Source organism: Dromiciops gliroides, chromosome 3 (assembly GCF_019393635.1).
Source record: "Dromiciops gliroides isolate mDroGli1 chromosome 3, mDroGli1.pri, whole genome shotgun sequence".
NCBI lineage: Eukaryota > Metazoa > Chordata > Mammalia > Microbiotheria > Microbiotheriidae > Dromiciops > Dromiciops gliroides.
The window spans coordinates 638,383,087-638,399,792 of NC_057863.1; the positions used below are offsets into that span (position 1 = coordinate 638,383,087).

Consider the following 16,706-nt stretch of genomic DNA (forward strand, 5'->3'; position numbering starts at 1 on the left):
TCAAATATAAACTACTCTATTTGTCACGAAAAGCCCTTTATAACTTTGTCCTTTTCTTCTACCTTCCCAAGGCTTCTTACACATTATTCCCCTTCATCAGCCCAACAGTCCATACATATTGCCCTGCTGCAAAAACAATACTCTGTCTCCCACCTCCATGCTTTTGCCCTGTTCCCTATGCCTGAAATGCCATCCCTCTTCACCTTTTGGAATCCCTGGTTTCTTTCATGATTCATCTGCAACACCACCTGTTTCATGAACTGCTTCCTGATTCTCCCACCTGTTCATGATGTTCCCCCTAAACTGCTTTGTATAAAGGTAAAATGTCCTGTGGGGTCACCAGAAGGGACCCCAGACTTCCAAGGGGCAATGCAGCTGTAACCCTCTGGGGCCTTGACCTACCTGTGTGAATGAGGGCTAGGAGAATAGCATCTACATGTGCAATATTTTTTATAAAGATGAGATCTTTATTTCTATCATACAAAAAAAGTAAAATGTTTTTCATAGACTCTAGAGCCAGTGATTAATATAACAAAGACTTCCATTTCTTGGTCTGCAAAATGAGGAAGGTGGACCTCGAAGGCCCTTTCCAGTTCCAGCTCTTTGGCCCTATTAACTTTAAATTAGTTAATTGCTCATTTTATATTTTGAGCTTTTGTGATTGCTGGAAATGTAGCCCAGATTCAATGAAGCTTTAAAAATCACCTGACCAAATCTGACACGTGGAGCTTTATGGATGCTTTAATGACCAGATTGAGAATCCCAGGATGAGTTCACCTGGACCACAATAATGGGGTTTCAAGAATTTATGTTTTTCTTGAGTGCCAACTATGGGCTCAGCCCCATGCCAGGCAGTGTAGAAACCCAGGAGAAATATGATCCACGATTTCCACCTTCCAGGAACCTGCTCTCCCCTAAGACACCAGAAACAAGGGGAAATGATGCAAGGCAGAATATAGCTAGATTGTGTGCTATAGATTTATCAGTGCTATAAAAGCTAATGAGGGTTGGAGTGGTCAGGAAAGACTAATTTAGGCTAGATAGATGGCAGGGAAAAATCTTCATAAGGAATTAAGTTGTCTGGAAGTGGAATGGTCTGTTTTGGAAAGTAGTGAGCTCCCCATCACTGGATTGAAGCTCTCCTTCACATCAAGAGAAGACTGAATGACTACTAGTTGGAGATTTTGAAGAAGGGATTACCCTACAGGTCAAGATTGGAATAGGTGGCCTAAGAGGTCCTTTTGTTGTTGTTGTTGTTGTTGTTGTTGTTTGCAGGGCAGTGAGGGTTAAGTGACTTGCCCAGGGTCACACAACTAGTAAGTGTCACGTGTCTGAGCTCAAATCAGAACTCAGGACCTCCTGAATCCAGGGCTGGTGCATTATCCACTGCACCACCTAGCTGACCTATGAATATGATTTTATCAAGGATGTTGGGAGGCCTGGGCTAAGGCTCGGGCTGGGGGGCCCTCCTCATATCCTGTGACTAGATTTGACAAAGAAGCAAAAACTCACCCAGATCTGGGCCTGCGTGTCGCCCTCAGATCAGACTGAATACTTGTCCCCCACCCCCACCAATGACACTACCTGTGTGACCTCAGACATGCCTCTTAATCTTCTTGGCTCTCAGTTTCCTCATCTGTAATATGACCTTTGGCCCCTCTAATATTGTTTAACTGTACCTGGATCTCCAGCAATGGGGTCAGGAAGGCCCAGGACCAGGGAAAATTATCAGACAACCTGGAAGGACCCTGGCCCAAGAGCACGGGACCCCTCTTTCTCCCTGGCCCTGACTTCTCCAGTACCAGAGATATAACTAGTACTTTTTGTCCATAAAACTTGCTTGGGACAAGGGCACAAAAGATGCCTTCAGTACGGACTGGGAAGAGGGGCCACTGGCAGTTGGCAGAAACTACTCTGTGGGGAAGGGTAAGAGATCCTGGCATCTGCTGCTGGGGAGGCTGCCCACCTGCTACTACCCTCTCATTTACAGGGAATGAAACAGAGGCCCAGAGTTAGCATCAGAGAAAGGACTGTAACAAAGGGCTTCTGAGTTGGAGTTCAACATGGTGTCATCCACGTTGTCAAAATTTGGCCTCTCTTAGGGGAAGAGTCCTTTGGAACAGGAGTCCTTGGTCTCATGAATGACAACGAAGCAGCTGGTGAGAGGAGGAAGGGGTACACCTAGGTCCCTTCAGGTTCATCCTTACCCTAAATTCTCCCTCAACTGGGGTCCTATCAATGGGAAATTTCCAGAAGCCAAGGAGAAGGTCAAGGAGAGACCCCTAGCTCTCCCATCCCTCATCTGCTGGCTTTGTTTTGCCTTAGGAAGTTTCCCTACCCATCCAACCACTCTTGTCTTGAATTGTGGCAGAGAGCTCCTAGGCTTTAGCCAATCATTCTCTCTCCTAGGGGCAGCCTGGTCCTTGTTCACCAAAGGGCACTGAAATGGCTCCCTTTCTCATCTCCTAGAGTGATCCATAACCCATTGACTCCTTCCTCTTGCTGACCTCACTGTAGAAAAGTTTGAAAAGCCACAAAGTCCAAAGCTTAAAAAGAAAGGAAGAAGTGGATAGAGCACCGGCCCTGGAGTCAGGAGGACCTGAGTTGAAGTCCGGCCTCAGACACTTGACACTTACTAGCTGTGTGACCCTGGGCAAGTCACTTAACCCCCATTGCCCCGCCAAAAAAAAAAAAAAGAAAGAAAGGAAGGAAGAAAAAAAAGAAAAAGTAAGAAAATGTACCTGGATTGGAAAGCATGAGCCGGTCCCTGCCTGATGGGAGAGCCCCCCAAGAGCCTGGACTGATGGGAAGGTTTGTGGACCGGCACTGCCCGGTCAGTCTGGACTCCTATAAGGAGCTCCCCACCCTCCCAGCACAGGAGTTGGAGGGGATTGAGAGGGGAGCCATTATCACCCCAGGTGAGAGGAGGAGGAGGAACAACCCTAGGTGAAGGGTCAGGGGGAAATAACAGCTGCAGGTGAGGAGAAGGGAACGTTATCTCCAAGTAAGGAAACGAGTTCCACACTAAAGGGGTGTGTGTGTGTGTGTGTGTGTGTGTGTGTGTGTGTGTGTGTGTGTGTGAGTGTGTGTGTGTGTGAGTGTGTGTGTGAGTGTGTGTGTGTGTGTGTGTGTGTGTGTGAGTGTGAGAACTCCAGGTGAGAGGCAGGTGAGAGGAGGTGAGAGGGGAAATGACGTCTCCAGGGGAGGGAGGGATCCTTATCCTCAGGTGAGGGGCAGGGGATGGATGACACCTTTAGGTGAGAGGGGTGAGTAGCAATAACAGCTCCCCCCGAGAGGAAAGGATGGAAATAACGGCTGTAGGTCAGGAAGGGCAGATAACAGCTCCAGGTGAGAGAGAAGGATGGATGGATGGATGGATGGATGGATGGATGGGGGCCACTCGACGGGAAGGGCGAGGCACCGCCCTTCCTCAGGCCCCGCCCCCGGGGCAGGCCCAGCGCCTCCTGAGTATATACGTAGGCACACACGCACGCAGCTTTCAGGCGAAAGCACGCACGCAAACACGCACACACTTGCAGTAGGTTTCCCCCGCCCATCCTCCTCCAGGCGCATGCGCCTGCGTACGTAGGCGCAAGCGCAGTCCTCGAATACTCCGCAGGGCGGGAGGCTTGGCGTCTCAGGCGGCCATGGCTTTACCTGGAGCGGCGGCGGCGGCCGGGCGCGGGTCTAGGCTGAGACTGACACGGAAAAAGCCGCCCGCGCCCCCCTCCTCCTCTTCCTCCGGGCTTGGTGGCGGGGGGCAGAAGGGCAGGTGAGGCCCCGCCCTAGGAGGCAGGCGGAAGCCCTGTTTACCGGGCCTTCGTCATTTCCTCAATCGATGAACCGGCTCTTCCATCTCTCCCCCCATTAACCAAGCCTTGGTCAGCCCCCCCATTATCCGGGCCTTCATCATTACTCCTTCCCTCCGTTAACCGGCCCATCTTCCCTCCTCCCGCCCTCATTAACCCGCCCTTCGCTTCCACGCCCACGGCCCCCCCCCCCAATTAACCGGGCTCCCTTCACTTCCGCCCCCTCCCCCTCCCAGCATCGGCCCCGCCTTCTGCATTCCTCGTCCTTCCCATTCACTGGACCCTTGGCGGCCAGTGACCAGCCACGGATTGTTGGAGCATTTGTTAGGAGGGGAGCCGGGGACTCGGGTCCTAGGCTCGGCCCCTCAAGAGCCCGTGACCCCCCCCCGGCCTCTTACGTTGTGGGTTCAGAGATGGGAGGGGCCTCCACCCCCAGGTTTTACAGAGAGATCGAGGGTCACCTGTGGCCCCTTCAAAGGCTTCTCAGGCCTCTGAGCTTCAAATGAGTCGGTGCATTTTAAATCTCACACACACCCCTTCAAGTCTTCAAAGGGCTCGTGCATTTATTTATTTATTTTCATTTTTTGCGGGGCAACGAGTGTTAAGTTACCTGCCCCGGGTCACACAGCTAGTAAGTGTCAGGTGTCTGAGGCCAGATTTGAACTCAGGTCTTCCTGAATCCAGAGTCGGTGCTTTATCCACTGTGCCACCTAGCTGCCCCTTAAATTGTTTTTTAAACCTTAAATACATACACATACACATATGCACACCCCTATCTTCTGAGCTGCCTCTCCTGTATTCGAAGACTAAACTAGACTGGTCTAGACTTCCCCCAAATGGGCAAAATAGGGGGAGGGAATAAGCATTCCTATAGAGCCTACTATGTGCCAGGCACTGTGCTAAGTAAGAACTTTACAAATAGTATCTTGTTTGATTCTCAACCAGCCTATGAAGTACAAGCTGCTATTATGCCCATTTTACATTTGAGGAAACTGAGGTAGACAGGTGAAGTGACTTGTCCAGAGTCACAACTAGTGTTTGAGGCTGGATTTGAATCCCAGGTTTGGGCTCAATCCTATCCACTCATGTCCTCAGTAGCGGCAGTTAAGACTTCAGCCTAGAATTAGAAACCAGACTGCTCACGTTTGTTAGGCAGGAAACTGCTCCTGCCCCTTCAGTAATTTTTTAAAAAATAAAATAAACAGTTTTATTTATACTTTTGGGTTCCAATTTTAACTCCTCTTTCCCTCCCTCACCTCCCTGTTCCCTCCTTTCAGTGAATTTGAAGATAGAAAATCTAGGTTATGTCTTTTTGTTGTGACCTTGGGCAAGTATATTTACCTCCCTTGATCAAGGTTACTTCATCTGTAAAATGAACTCCCTTGGTTTTGAGGTCCCCTCCTGCTCTAACTCTGTGGTCCCATGACTTATTGGGGTGGCTAGCTGGCATAGCAGGCCTGAATTCAGTAAGACTTGAGTTCAAATTTGGTCTCAGAGACTTACTAGCTGTGTCACTTCACCCTGTTTGCCTCAGTTTCCTCATCTGTAAAATGAGCTAGAGAAGGAAATGGTAAACCACTCCAGTACCTTTGCCAAGAAAACCCCAGATGGGGTCACGAAGAATCAGACACAACTGAAAACAACCAAACAACAATGACTTAGTGTAACCTGTAGAAATCATCGGTCTCCCCTTTAAAAATGGGGATTCTAATGCCTTTTACTTTCTACCACAGAAGGCTGTTTAGGCATGTGAATCATGAGCTTGGTGATGCCAGGGTGAGCAATAAGGTGGCAACAGTGGACAGAGAAATGCCTCACAGCATGGCAGAGAAACCAGGCAAGCTCAGATCTTGATACCTCCATGATCAAGGGGGAGAAGCCTTGGGCCCAGAGTCGAGACCATGGGTTGGTTCTGGTCTCTAACAACTGGACTAGCTGTGTGGCCTTGGGCAAGTGCTTTCCTTCTCTGGGCTTCAGTTGCCTCATTTGTAAAATGGGCATAATAATCCCCCACCTCTCAGGGCTGCTGTGAGGAAGGCAAGGCACTCTGAAACCTCAGGGGACAATAGAAATTGGAGTAATTCTGATCTTCAGTTAATAGACTTTATTACTCTCTGCTCCACCTTGCTTAGCCATCAGGTTGTGGCTTGTCAAGGAGACAAGCCTCCAGAAGCAGGGAGGGGGTTTAGGGGCTGGCTGTAGAAAGGGCTTTGGGTTCCTTCGAAGCCCTGCTAGAAGGAAGGAGGTCAATAAGGAGAAGAGACATTTGGATTTGAGGCCATAGGAATCCAGATCACCTCTAGCACTTCCTGATGAGTTCTGTTGGAAGATGCTTGATGCTTGAATGCCCCCTCCTCAGTTTTCCCCACCCCCAGAATCTTCTCCTGTCCCAGCCTGAGCAGGGTGGGAGTCATTTGTTTCTAGCCCTGTTTCTGGTATTTGATGGTCAGACTTCTGCAGCTTAGAGAGCTCATTGCTGAGATGAGGCCTCTGGGAAATGCAGTGCTTTTCCTAGTCCAGTTTACCCTTTCCATGAGGTCATGGATTCAGAGCTGGAAGGGCCCTTAGAGATCAGTCCCTGGACTTGATGTGGAACACTGACCACCATTTCTCAGGGGCATTCGACCCTTGGCATGCCTGTGTCCCTGCCCATGGTCCTTTTGTGATCAGCTGATTCAGCCAGCCAATTTGTGGAATTAATCTTAATGGCAAGTACAATGTCTCTTCCTTGTTTTGTATTCACAGAGCTTCAAACAGCTGCTCTTGGCTGGACCAAGAAGGGTTAAATGAGTCCGATGAATTGTGGAGACTGCTGGTGTGGAGAAGTGTGAGCTCCAGTCTGAATCGGGCCAGCCAGGAAATGCCAGATTTACCAGCATTCTTTGACAAGGTAGCCTCTACCTCACGATATTAATGGTCAGGATGTAGATTTTTATGACAGTCTATTAACGTGGCACCAGTTGCCTTTTAAAATTAGACTTTTTAAAGTAGGGAAACATGACCTTTAAAAAAAAGTGGCTAAACTCCTAACAAATCCATTTCATTGAAATTGTGTTGTGTATGGAACAGGGCTGTGCACCTAGCACTCTGTTGGAGGGATGGTAACGTGATGAATTTGGAATGGATGAATCCTTAGCCACCACCAGCAAAAAGGCTGCTAGGCTCCTCTGCCTTCACCAGAATCTTAGGCCATTTCAAAAATATATTCATACTGCCCCCCACCCCCACCCCAAGCCACACACATGTAGAAGCCTCAGGTATGGAGATACTAGAGTTTCTAGGAGAATAAGGGGCACTGTGGGGTTTTTTCCTGTTATTTGCATTTTGATTTTATGGTATCTGAATTCTGAGAGTTGGAAAGAACCTCAGAGACTGGACAGTCACTCAGCCACCGAACACCAAATGCCGGGTAGTGGAGACAAGGCACGATACTCTCTCTGTGTTCAAGGAGTGTCAGCATCCCCAGCCCACCTAGAGCTTCCAGTGACGGGAACCTCACTACCCCTTTCACTTATTTGGAGGAGCTTTTTCTGTGTCCCTCTGAAGAGGCTTGCCTCAGCAAGTCACCCATTGGTGACCCCTGGGTCTCCCTCTGGGAGGGAGGGCCTTTCTGCTACTTTTCTCCAGGCTCAGTACCCCCAGGGCCCCACTGAAGGAATCCCCACCATAGCCTAATGGGAGAGCCGTCATTCAGCTTGACGCCCTCCACCAGGGGGAGCCCCGGCTTTTCTAGGCAGCCCATCCCCCTTAGGGATACGCAAGAAATTTCTCCTGATGTCCAGTCTAAATTTGCCTCCTTGCAACCCCTTCCCATTCCTTCCTTCCTACATTTGGCCTCTGGGGCCAAGGAGAACAGGTCTCATCCTTCCTCCATAGGGCAGCTTGGTGGGTACTTAAGGAAGTCCCAGCTCCTACATGGCATGGCTTCAGGGCCCTTCACCATCCTGGTAGCCCTCCTCATTTGTTATGTTCTTAAACGATGACCTCTAGAACTGGTCCCAGTGCTCCAGCTGCAGTGGGAGGAGGGCAGAGAACAGACAGGCTTGACCACCTTGGGCCACTCTTAACAAGGGACCCCTTCCAGGAATCAGTAGGCAATAATTCCTGTTTCTTCAAGAACTTGTCCTTTCAGTGAGTTGCCCAAAAGAGGGTAGACCAGAAGGAGTCTTTGCCTCCTTTGGGCAGGGGATTGTGTGCTTCGGGTTAATTATTATAGGGACCAAAGTCCTTTTCAGGAGGCTCAGGACACAGAGAAGGTCCTGAGGTTTTCTGGGACACTGACTTTTCCTCGTGATCAGGACCCAGCAAACCTGGAGCTGGCAGAGCAGCTTTCTGTTGGCAGTGACCCAGACAAGGCACGTACGCCCTAGGAGTTTTCACTTGAAATCCCTGGTACTTCAGACCCACTCTCTGCAAAGGGAGCTTAAGGCATTTGGCTCAGCCTGTGCTTAAAACTTCCTAGAAACTGGGGCATATTGTGAGGGAAAGAGCCTTGTACCCAGAGGCTGAGGACTTGGGTGTGAATCCTGGGTGAATCACTGCTCCTCACTGGGCCTCCAGTTCCACATCCCTGACTTTTTTTTTCCATTTCTTTTTTTTTGGTGAGGCAATTGGGGTTCAATGACTTGCAGGGTCACGCAGCTAGTAAGTGTTAAGTGTTTGAGGTCGGATTTGAACTCAGGTCCTCCTGACTCCAGGGCTGGTGCTCTATCCACTGTGCCACCTAGCTGCCCCCCAGACTTTTCTTTAACCCTGAACTCTAGGATTCTAGGAGTATTGCTTTTTCCATGATGCTTTTTAAGGGGGAGAAAAAAAGTTTAGCCATTCTAGTTTGATCTGAAACAGAAGAAAGAGTGCTGGCTTGGTAGCCGATGATCTGGGTTCAAATCCTGCCTCTGCCCCTTCTGTGACCCTGGGATGAATCACTCACCCTCTCTGGGCCTTAGTTTTTGTATCTACAGAATGTGAGGGTTGAGCTAGACAGCCTTTGAGTTTCTTTGCAGTTCTAGAACGGTGAATGAAAACCCTGTTTTTACAGAGCACCAGGAACGATGAGAACTCACAGCAGCCTGTCGTCTTTAAAGTGGGGACAGAGGAGTTCCGGTGGATACCTTTCCCACCTGCCTTCCCATTTGTTGGTGGTCAGTTTAAAGATCTAGACTCTTCTCCCATCACTGAGGAGACGCCTCCTCCTCGGGCACCCCAGGAGCAGGAGCAAGGAGTGGGCCCACAGAGCAGCGGGCCTTCCTCCTGGGCAGCGGGGAGCTGTGAGAGCCAGGACCCGCGGCCTGGCAGCGGAGCCGGCGTGAAGAGGCCCTCGGAGCGGAGAGATGGCAGCACCAAGGCTGTGAAAAGCCAGCTTCCACAACCTGCACAGCTCTCCCAGCTCAGGAAGAAACAGAGACTCAGGGAAGAGGGGGGCGCCTCCTCCCCAGCTGCTCCACAGACTCTGGCTCCCACGGGCGTGACCCCTGCAGGGCGCTCCTCTCTGAGAGCGCCCGACCACAACCTCGGCCCAGGAGCGAGAGAGGAAAAAGATACTGCCTCGGCCACTGCCGGCCAGGGGATGGTGGCACTTGACGGCTGTCCAATGTGCCAGGTCCCGTTCACTGGAACGTAAGTCCTTGATCCTTTTCCTCTCCTGGGAGAGTCCCTTAGTGAAGTGCCCTGCAGAGCCAGATTGGCGGGGAGGAGGAGGGCATCTCCCACAGACCCCCGGGCAGGGGCTGTTACTGGGACAGCAGTTTAAAAAACCCAGAGAGGACAGGGCCTGCAGCCATTTTTACTGTGTGTGTAGAAATCCTCTCAACGTGGCGCCGCCACAGCTTAGCCTTGGCCTTGTAAAGTAATTTTATATAGGGAGTTCCTGCAAAATTAATTGTTGATGCTGCCTTCCACCCAGCTGGGAAGGTTAACATCTCTTTCATGGCTATTCCCGGCTTCAGAGTGCACACAGAGCTGCCGGCCGGCAGCAACTGCCCGGGCCGGGATCAGCACGTAGGGGCCGGTCGCCCGCTGCTGCTGGCCGGGCACCCCTGGGCGGGAGCACAGCTGCAGCTTTATGACCACACAGAAACACTACAGCATTCGTCCGGACAGGAAATATCTTCTCATTCTGTAACATTGGGAATTTCACTTGGCTCCCACGGTTGATTTAATGGGAGTTGGGTTAAGTACAGAAATCCCCAACCATAAAGATGAGCATCTAGCTCCGAGTGAGGATTGGGTTTTAAATGAGCATTTCCTTGTTTAAATAACCCCGTAAATATTTGCCCTAATATGTTCCGGGTGTTGTTTGGGAGGTTGGAAAAATGGAAAATCCTCTGTCATTCTTGCTGGAGCTGAAACTCTGGTTTTTTGTCAAATTTCCCATTTGGTGGCTTTTCTTTCTATGTGGGATTGAGCCCACTTGGGCTGCCGTTCTCCTGGAACCGCCTGCCACCTCCCTAAGAGCCCTGGCCAGTCTGAGGTGCCCGCCATGCCAGCTCCCAGAACAGTTCCTGGGTCCAAGCGTCTGCTTTTTGCTTATAGTCACATCTAGAGGGTGAAGAGCCCAGGGAGCATTCTCCCGACCAGCATGGCTAGAGCAGCCCGCGGGCAGGGCCCACAGTAAGGAGGGACAAGGGGGTAGCAGGACGTGGGCAGCTGCTGGTGCAGTGGAGTCAGCCGGACCGCAGCTTCAAGCTGCTCTTGGATACTTAGTAGCCGGGTTACCTTGGCAGGCCACTTTACCTCTGCCTGTTTCCTCCTCTATGATAACAGCACCCACCACCAGAGTTGTTGTGAGGATCAAGTAAGGTCGTTGTAAGGTGTTGAGTGCATGGTGCCTGGCATACAGTAGGTGCCACACATATGGTAGCTGGCATTCTTATTGGAGAATTGTGGGCCTCTGGAGTTAGACACAAAGCGACTAAAGATAGATCAGGTATATATGATGTGTCTTTCACAGCTCTTTGATTGGAAGCTTTTGCTTGCATTAAACAGGGATAGAAGGTTGCCTGCTCTCTGTGGTCTTCAGATAGTCTGCCCCTGGAATGGAGTGTTCCACTTGTTTGGATACAACGAGCCCCATTCATACAGCAGAGGACAGGGCCAACATTTACCTTGTAGACGACTGGAGTCATGTTTGGGGTCACGGGTGTATGGTCCCACTGTATCTGAAGCCATGGAGCATGACCTTTCTGGCCATGCTCAGCATCCCAGGAGGAAGGGGAGAAGTCAGGTCCCAGATGTGGCCACGGCTGAGGCTCAGTGGGGCAGGAAGCATTCTAGGAGAGCCTGGAGAACAGCATTTACTTGGCTTACCATGGAGTCCAGCCTGGCTAGGGCGGCTGTGATGACAGCATAAGGTTTGACTTGTGGAGGTCTTGATTCACAAATGTCAGGAAAATTCTCAAGAAATTGAGGGACTAGAAAAAGGCTCTTGGAATTCCTTCACAAGACTCACCTTCTTGAAGGAGAAAGGCCCTTGGGTCAGATGTCCGATTAGTCCAGTTTATTCTTTCCGATTCCTTTATGAGGTTGGCAAGGGATTGTGGGGGAAATAGCCATCAGATATGTTTATTTCGGGGTTAGGGGACCAGTCTGGCTGAGCTTGGAGAGGGGTTTGTTGCCAGATCAGAGGTGATGGTGTCTTTTTGGCCATAGCAGTTCATCACCTTGCCTGCTGAAGCATCCAGGAGGGGTAGTGAGCTGCCATTAGTGGATAGGGGCAAAGTTGAAGCCTAGTGAAAGCGTGGAGGTCAGCAAACTATTCTAGCTGTCTTATTTCTTAGGAAGCTAGGGACTGCACCTGTGATTTCAATAATGAGGGGACTCCTAGGCGAGCAGACATCCTTCACCAATGCAGGTTAGCCCCTGCTCTGAAGTGTAAGAATTTCAGAGTTGTGTGGACCTGAGAAGTTAAGCGACTTGTTTGGGGCCTATAGCCAGTATAGGTCAGAGGCCAGACTTAAACCATTCGAGGCCTGCCCTTGCTGCAGTGTAATCACTCACACCTACCATGTATTGGCATAGAACACCACAAATTAACATTATCTGGGTTATGTTGTGTTTTTGTTGTTGTTGTTAAAACATTTTCCAATTACATTTTAATCTGTTTGGGGCTAGATTGCCCAACAGTTTTCCTGACCAGCCACAAGTTTGACACCTCTGCTTTACATGGTGCAGCCTCTCAAAATAACATTTATATTATTCTTTAAGGTTTGCAAAGGGCTTTACATATATCATCTCATTTTATCCTCCTAACTTTGGGAAGGGTGCTATTATTATCTTCTTTTAACAGATGAGGAAAGTGAGTCAGATAGCCATTGAGTGACTTTACCAGGGTCACACAACTACTAAGTTTCTAAAGTAGCATTTGAAATTCATTTTAAAAGCATTAAAAATAGACCCTTGGGGGCAGCTAGGTGGCACAGTGGATAGAGCACCGGCCCTGGATTTCAGGAGGACCTGAGTTCAAATCCGGCCTCAAACCATTGACACTTACTAGCTGTGTGACCCTGGACAAGTCACTTAACCCCAATTGCCTCACTAAAAAAAAAAAAAAAAAATAGACCCTTGGAAAAGATAGAGACAAGCATTCAGCTTTCTGGTTTTAAAGTAGTTGCCAAAGGGCAGCTAGGTGGCACAGTGGATAAAGCACCAGCCCTGGAGTCAGGAGGACCTGAGTTCAAATCCGACCTCAGACACTTGACACTTACTAGCTGTGTGACCCTGAGCAAGTCACTTAACCCCAATTGCCTCACCAAAAAAAATTTTAAAAATCAAATAAAGTAGTTGCTGAAATGACTTGCTAAAGGACCTCGATTTGGGGGAGAAAGTAGGTGTTGATCAACTTAGTTCTGTTTCGCCATAGTGCTATGTGTATTCTGTGCTCATGACTGTGTCCTTATAAATGATGGGGTATGTGTATAAACTCATGGTACACGTAACTAAATGCCCAGGTCAGACAGACGAGGGATTCAGATTTGAAAAAATCCACGTCAGTTTTTTTTCTCTGTGGAAAGAAAGTGCACCCGAGTCCAACCCCGTTAGCTCTTTGGTTCTCTGTGGCTCAGACAGAAGCCTATTGTGCATCCTGAGTGATGAGACAGCCTAGGAGGCCAAGGAGGGATTGCTAAGCTTGGCTTGTATATTTTGGCAAACCCAGATATGCCTGCCACGAGCACTAATTTTAACAGATGTACACAATGACTGTCTTGTCTCTTTAACTATTGCTAGAAAAGTATTTTATATAATTAGCATGTTCCATTCGTAGAAAAAATTGTGAACCTACCATCTTCCTCAGGTCTTATTAAATAGCAGTCATTCTCTTAGCCGACAGCCCCCAAATGACCCCCACACTATTGCTTGGCTGATCTACTCGGCCCGTTCAGTCCATTCTGCGAAATGAATGGAGGCAGGAGATTGCACAAGAATTCGGCTATATGTAAAATTTACAAAGTGTACGTTGAGGTTGGGTTCACGTCAGTAATTGCTAACCTTTATAGGATCCTCAGAGATTTGCTTCCCTAATACTGGAAGGCAAAGCTGCCAGGACTGTTAGATTTTATCAGTCATTAGGGGGAAGAGTGAATTCAGGGTAGAAATACCTGAGCTTTCCTTTTAGTTCAATAGTGCTTTTGTAGGCGAATGACTTTTCCAAGAAAAGAGCAAGATCTTACTTTTTTTAAAAATAGAAGCTTGTAAATAGCATCATGTAGTAATTTGTTCTTTAAGGGCAAATGGGGGATTTGAAAAATACATAGTGAAGTAGGGAGATGGCACCATTTTTTTCCAGAGCATTGAAATTTTCTGGATTGACATTAGGGGACAACTTCCCCCTCCTTTTTTGAATAGCTCAGGAAGCTATTATCAGTAACATTGTAGCCAGAACCAATTTCTACAAAAGAATAATTTGTTGTTGGATAAAAGATCTTTATTGTGAGAAACAAATTGTGAGAAACCCCATTTAAAAATTTCTGGGAGTCAGTGTTGGAGAAGTATCTAAGGTCTTTATTTATACATTCTCGAGAGAATGGACCAGCTCCCTACTGGAAACAAATGGTGATATTATCAGTAACATTTCCAAAAATTAAAGATTGGTTTGTATAGAAAGTATTTTTAGTAAGCCACTTATATCTCTTTAAGGTGCTCTTGCTTACTTCTGTATGGAGAGTCATTTACCAGAACCCTGTTGTATAACCCTTGCTCCTGAAATGTTTCCTCACTGGCTTCTGGGCAGACTAAGGTGGGCAGGATGATGGTGGAGCTGGGGATGTCAGATGGTCGGGTTCTTGGGTTTTAAGGAGTAAGGGCTTTTAGTACAGAAGTGTGGCAGAGTATATATTAGAGCAAGTCAGTGTTGTTTGCATTGCTACTGTAACGATTGGAATGATGCCACCTGCTGGAGACTTACCGTAGAAGAGTTCCGCCCATGAAGCGAAGGTGTTTGAGGGCAAGACCAGGAGTCTTTTCTTTGGCGTCACTTCCTGACGCGGGCTAGTGGGAGGAGGAAGGGAGAGACTGGCGCTCGGTCTCACGCTTTTTTGCCTCTGGACTCTGGTGGAGTGGAGCTAGAAATGCGCTCTCCCTTCAATAGATAGGAATCTAGGCCTTTCTCTCTCTTTACCAAATTCTTATTCTCCTTAATAAATGCTTAAAAGTCTAACTCTTGCTAAAGCTTATAATTTATTGGCAACCACTCATTAGCTATTTTAGACAGTTTAGCTAGAATTTTAGCCCTTAACACTACTAGCTTTTCGGAATCATTAAAGCAGCATTTCACAGGTGCAGTTGAGGTACCAAGGAAGGGTCTGAAAGGTCAGATTTGCCTTTATTTATAGACACAGTGGTGGGTAATGATGGCAAATGCTTGTCAGCACTTCAGACAGCAGCAGCAGCAAGGAGGTAAGTCCTGTTGGGTGGTAGTCTGGACTGCTGGAGGAACTTAAGGGAAGGGATCGGCAGGGGCAGTTTTTTCCCCTCTAAAGCTGGTGGGAGACACTTAATTGTGCTGTTAGTCATGCTTCTGTTATGAGCCAAATGCGGGGACCTGCCTCTTTGCAGTTAGCTGGGAGCCCCTGCAAGTGGTGCCCAGTGAGGTCCAAGGAGCCTGCCCACTCCCAGCTTACTTCTTCTTCTTGCCTCTTACTTCTCCACTCTGATGGGGTGCGCGCACACACCTGAACCTTTGTGAACAGGGGCACACGGCTAAATGTGCTCACCACGCGCTCTACTTAAAAGCCTGTGAGCGTGTTAACCTTCAGGACGTAACCTAGAACGTGGCCAGGTTTCCAAACCTCTTCTGGCTGGACTACAGAAACATTCGTGCAGGAATACAGACGGCCTTTTCATGCTTTGGGAGGGAGACACATAAAACTCGGTGTATTTAGCAACATTCTTATGCAGTGAGACCCAATTTGGAAAAGATGATGTGTCATGTGGGCTTCATGAAACACTTCATTGATGCTTTCAGACTGAAGGGCGAGAGAATGTGGAGCCTTGGACCTTCCTACAAAGACAGGACAGTGCCCTAGTGTTGTCTTGCGGCGGTGCAGGTCTGTTTAACAGGACTCTGAGCTGACTCACCACACTTGTCCAAGGACTAACAAGCTACCAGGAAGACTGTGCCAGAGGCTGCCTATAGGCTAGATGGTTTTAGTGTGGGCTAAGTGTCACCTACAGAGCCAGTGTTTGCTCTCGGCTGTTCACTAACAACTCATTTTCTCCTTGTCCGCAGGCTCTCACAGCTGGATATCGATAGTCATCTCGCTAAATGCTTGTCGGAGAGCATTGAAGATGTGCTATGGTAAACATGGGAGGAAGAGCCCACCAGAAATGAATTTATGAAGTAGGAGTGACTGTAAAACATGACCTCACCTACAGCTGAATCTGAGATGAGAAGAGATGGCCCAGGCAGCCCCTTCCCAAGGCCTGCATCTCCCAGGGATCCTGGCTGAGAGGACTTTCCGACTCTGCCTTTTTAAAGTAGACAATAAAAATTGTCTTTTGAATATGGAATGGCCATCTTAATTTCCATCCTGCTGCACACCTCTTTAAACGAGGTGCTGTGCAGAGTTTTCTTTCCTAACAGATTTATAGGTAAAGCAAGAGTCTGCCCTAGTCATAGTAACAGCCACTGAAGGATGTGGTCTGGTATTCAGGTCCAGACAAGTAAATGACCTGCAGCAGGGTGTGGCTGTGGGGGCTCTGGTTGTACTCAGAAAATTCAGGCTTCCACACTCCCCAACTGTGGATAGGACTGGCCACGTCCCATGGACTCCTGAGCTCACTTCATAAGGGGCTTGGGCAGGGCTGGGCTGTCCCAAAGAACCTTCGAAACTTGAGGAATCTTCCATCGAACTGGGATTTTGTAAGCAAATCTCGGCTCTTTTTAGGAGGCAGAGCTCGCCCGGAATGTGATGACCACTTGCAATTATAGTCTCCTTCTTCAACTAGGATTTATTTTTCCTAGGGACGCAAGGTTTGTCTTGATGTCCCAGGGGATACCACAGATAATAAAAACCTTTAACACTTTTTTATGAAACCTGCATAGGGCTTGATTGCCTGCCCAGAGTGAAATGCAGACAGGTCCTTTGGGAAGAAGGGAGAATTTAAGGACATAGGTGGGAACACCCAAAGAACTGGTAAAATCATTTGCCAGTGTTGATTTATATATATTTTTAAATTATTTTTCCAGTCCAAGGGTGGGGAAGAGATCCCAAAGAGCCTTCATTTTCTACCTCACCTGATCTTTCCCCTCCAAAACGTGTATTTTCCATTTTTAGCAGAGTTGAGTATTATTTATTGTCTTTTCCTCTTCCTTTTCTCCTGACTGTGCTTTATCACAGTGTACCAAGTCCTAACCCCAAGAAATGTTAGCTATGAAGCAGGAAGAGAAAAAAGGAAAGGTCA

The 16,706-nt window shown here is 48.4% G+C and overlaps 1 protein-coding gene across 1 annotated transcript; it reads left to right on the top strand.

Annotated features, from left to right (window-relative positions):
* The first annotated feature begins 3,604 nt into the window (after nt 1-3,604).
* On the top strand, nt 3,605-16,470 carry FAAP20 (FA core complex associated protein 20). Its single transcript, XM_043996213.1, has 4 exons — nt 3,605-3,772; nt 6,555-6,699; nt 8,848-9,425; nt 15,532-16,470. The coding sequence occupies exons 1-4, from the start codon at nt 3,648-3,650 to the stop codon at nt 15,602-15,604; spliced, it is 921 nt and encodes a 306-aa protein (XP_043852148.1). The 5' UTR covers nt 3,605-3,647; the 3' UTR covers nt 15,605-16,470.
* Nucleotides 16,471-16,706: the final 236 nt, after the last annotated feature.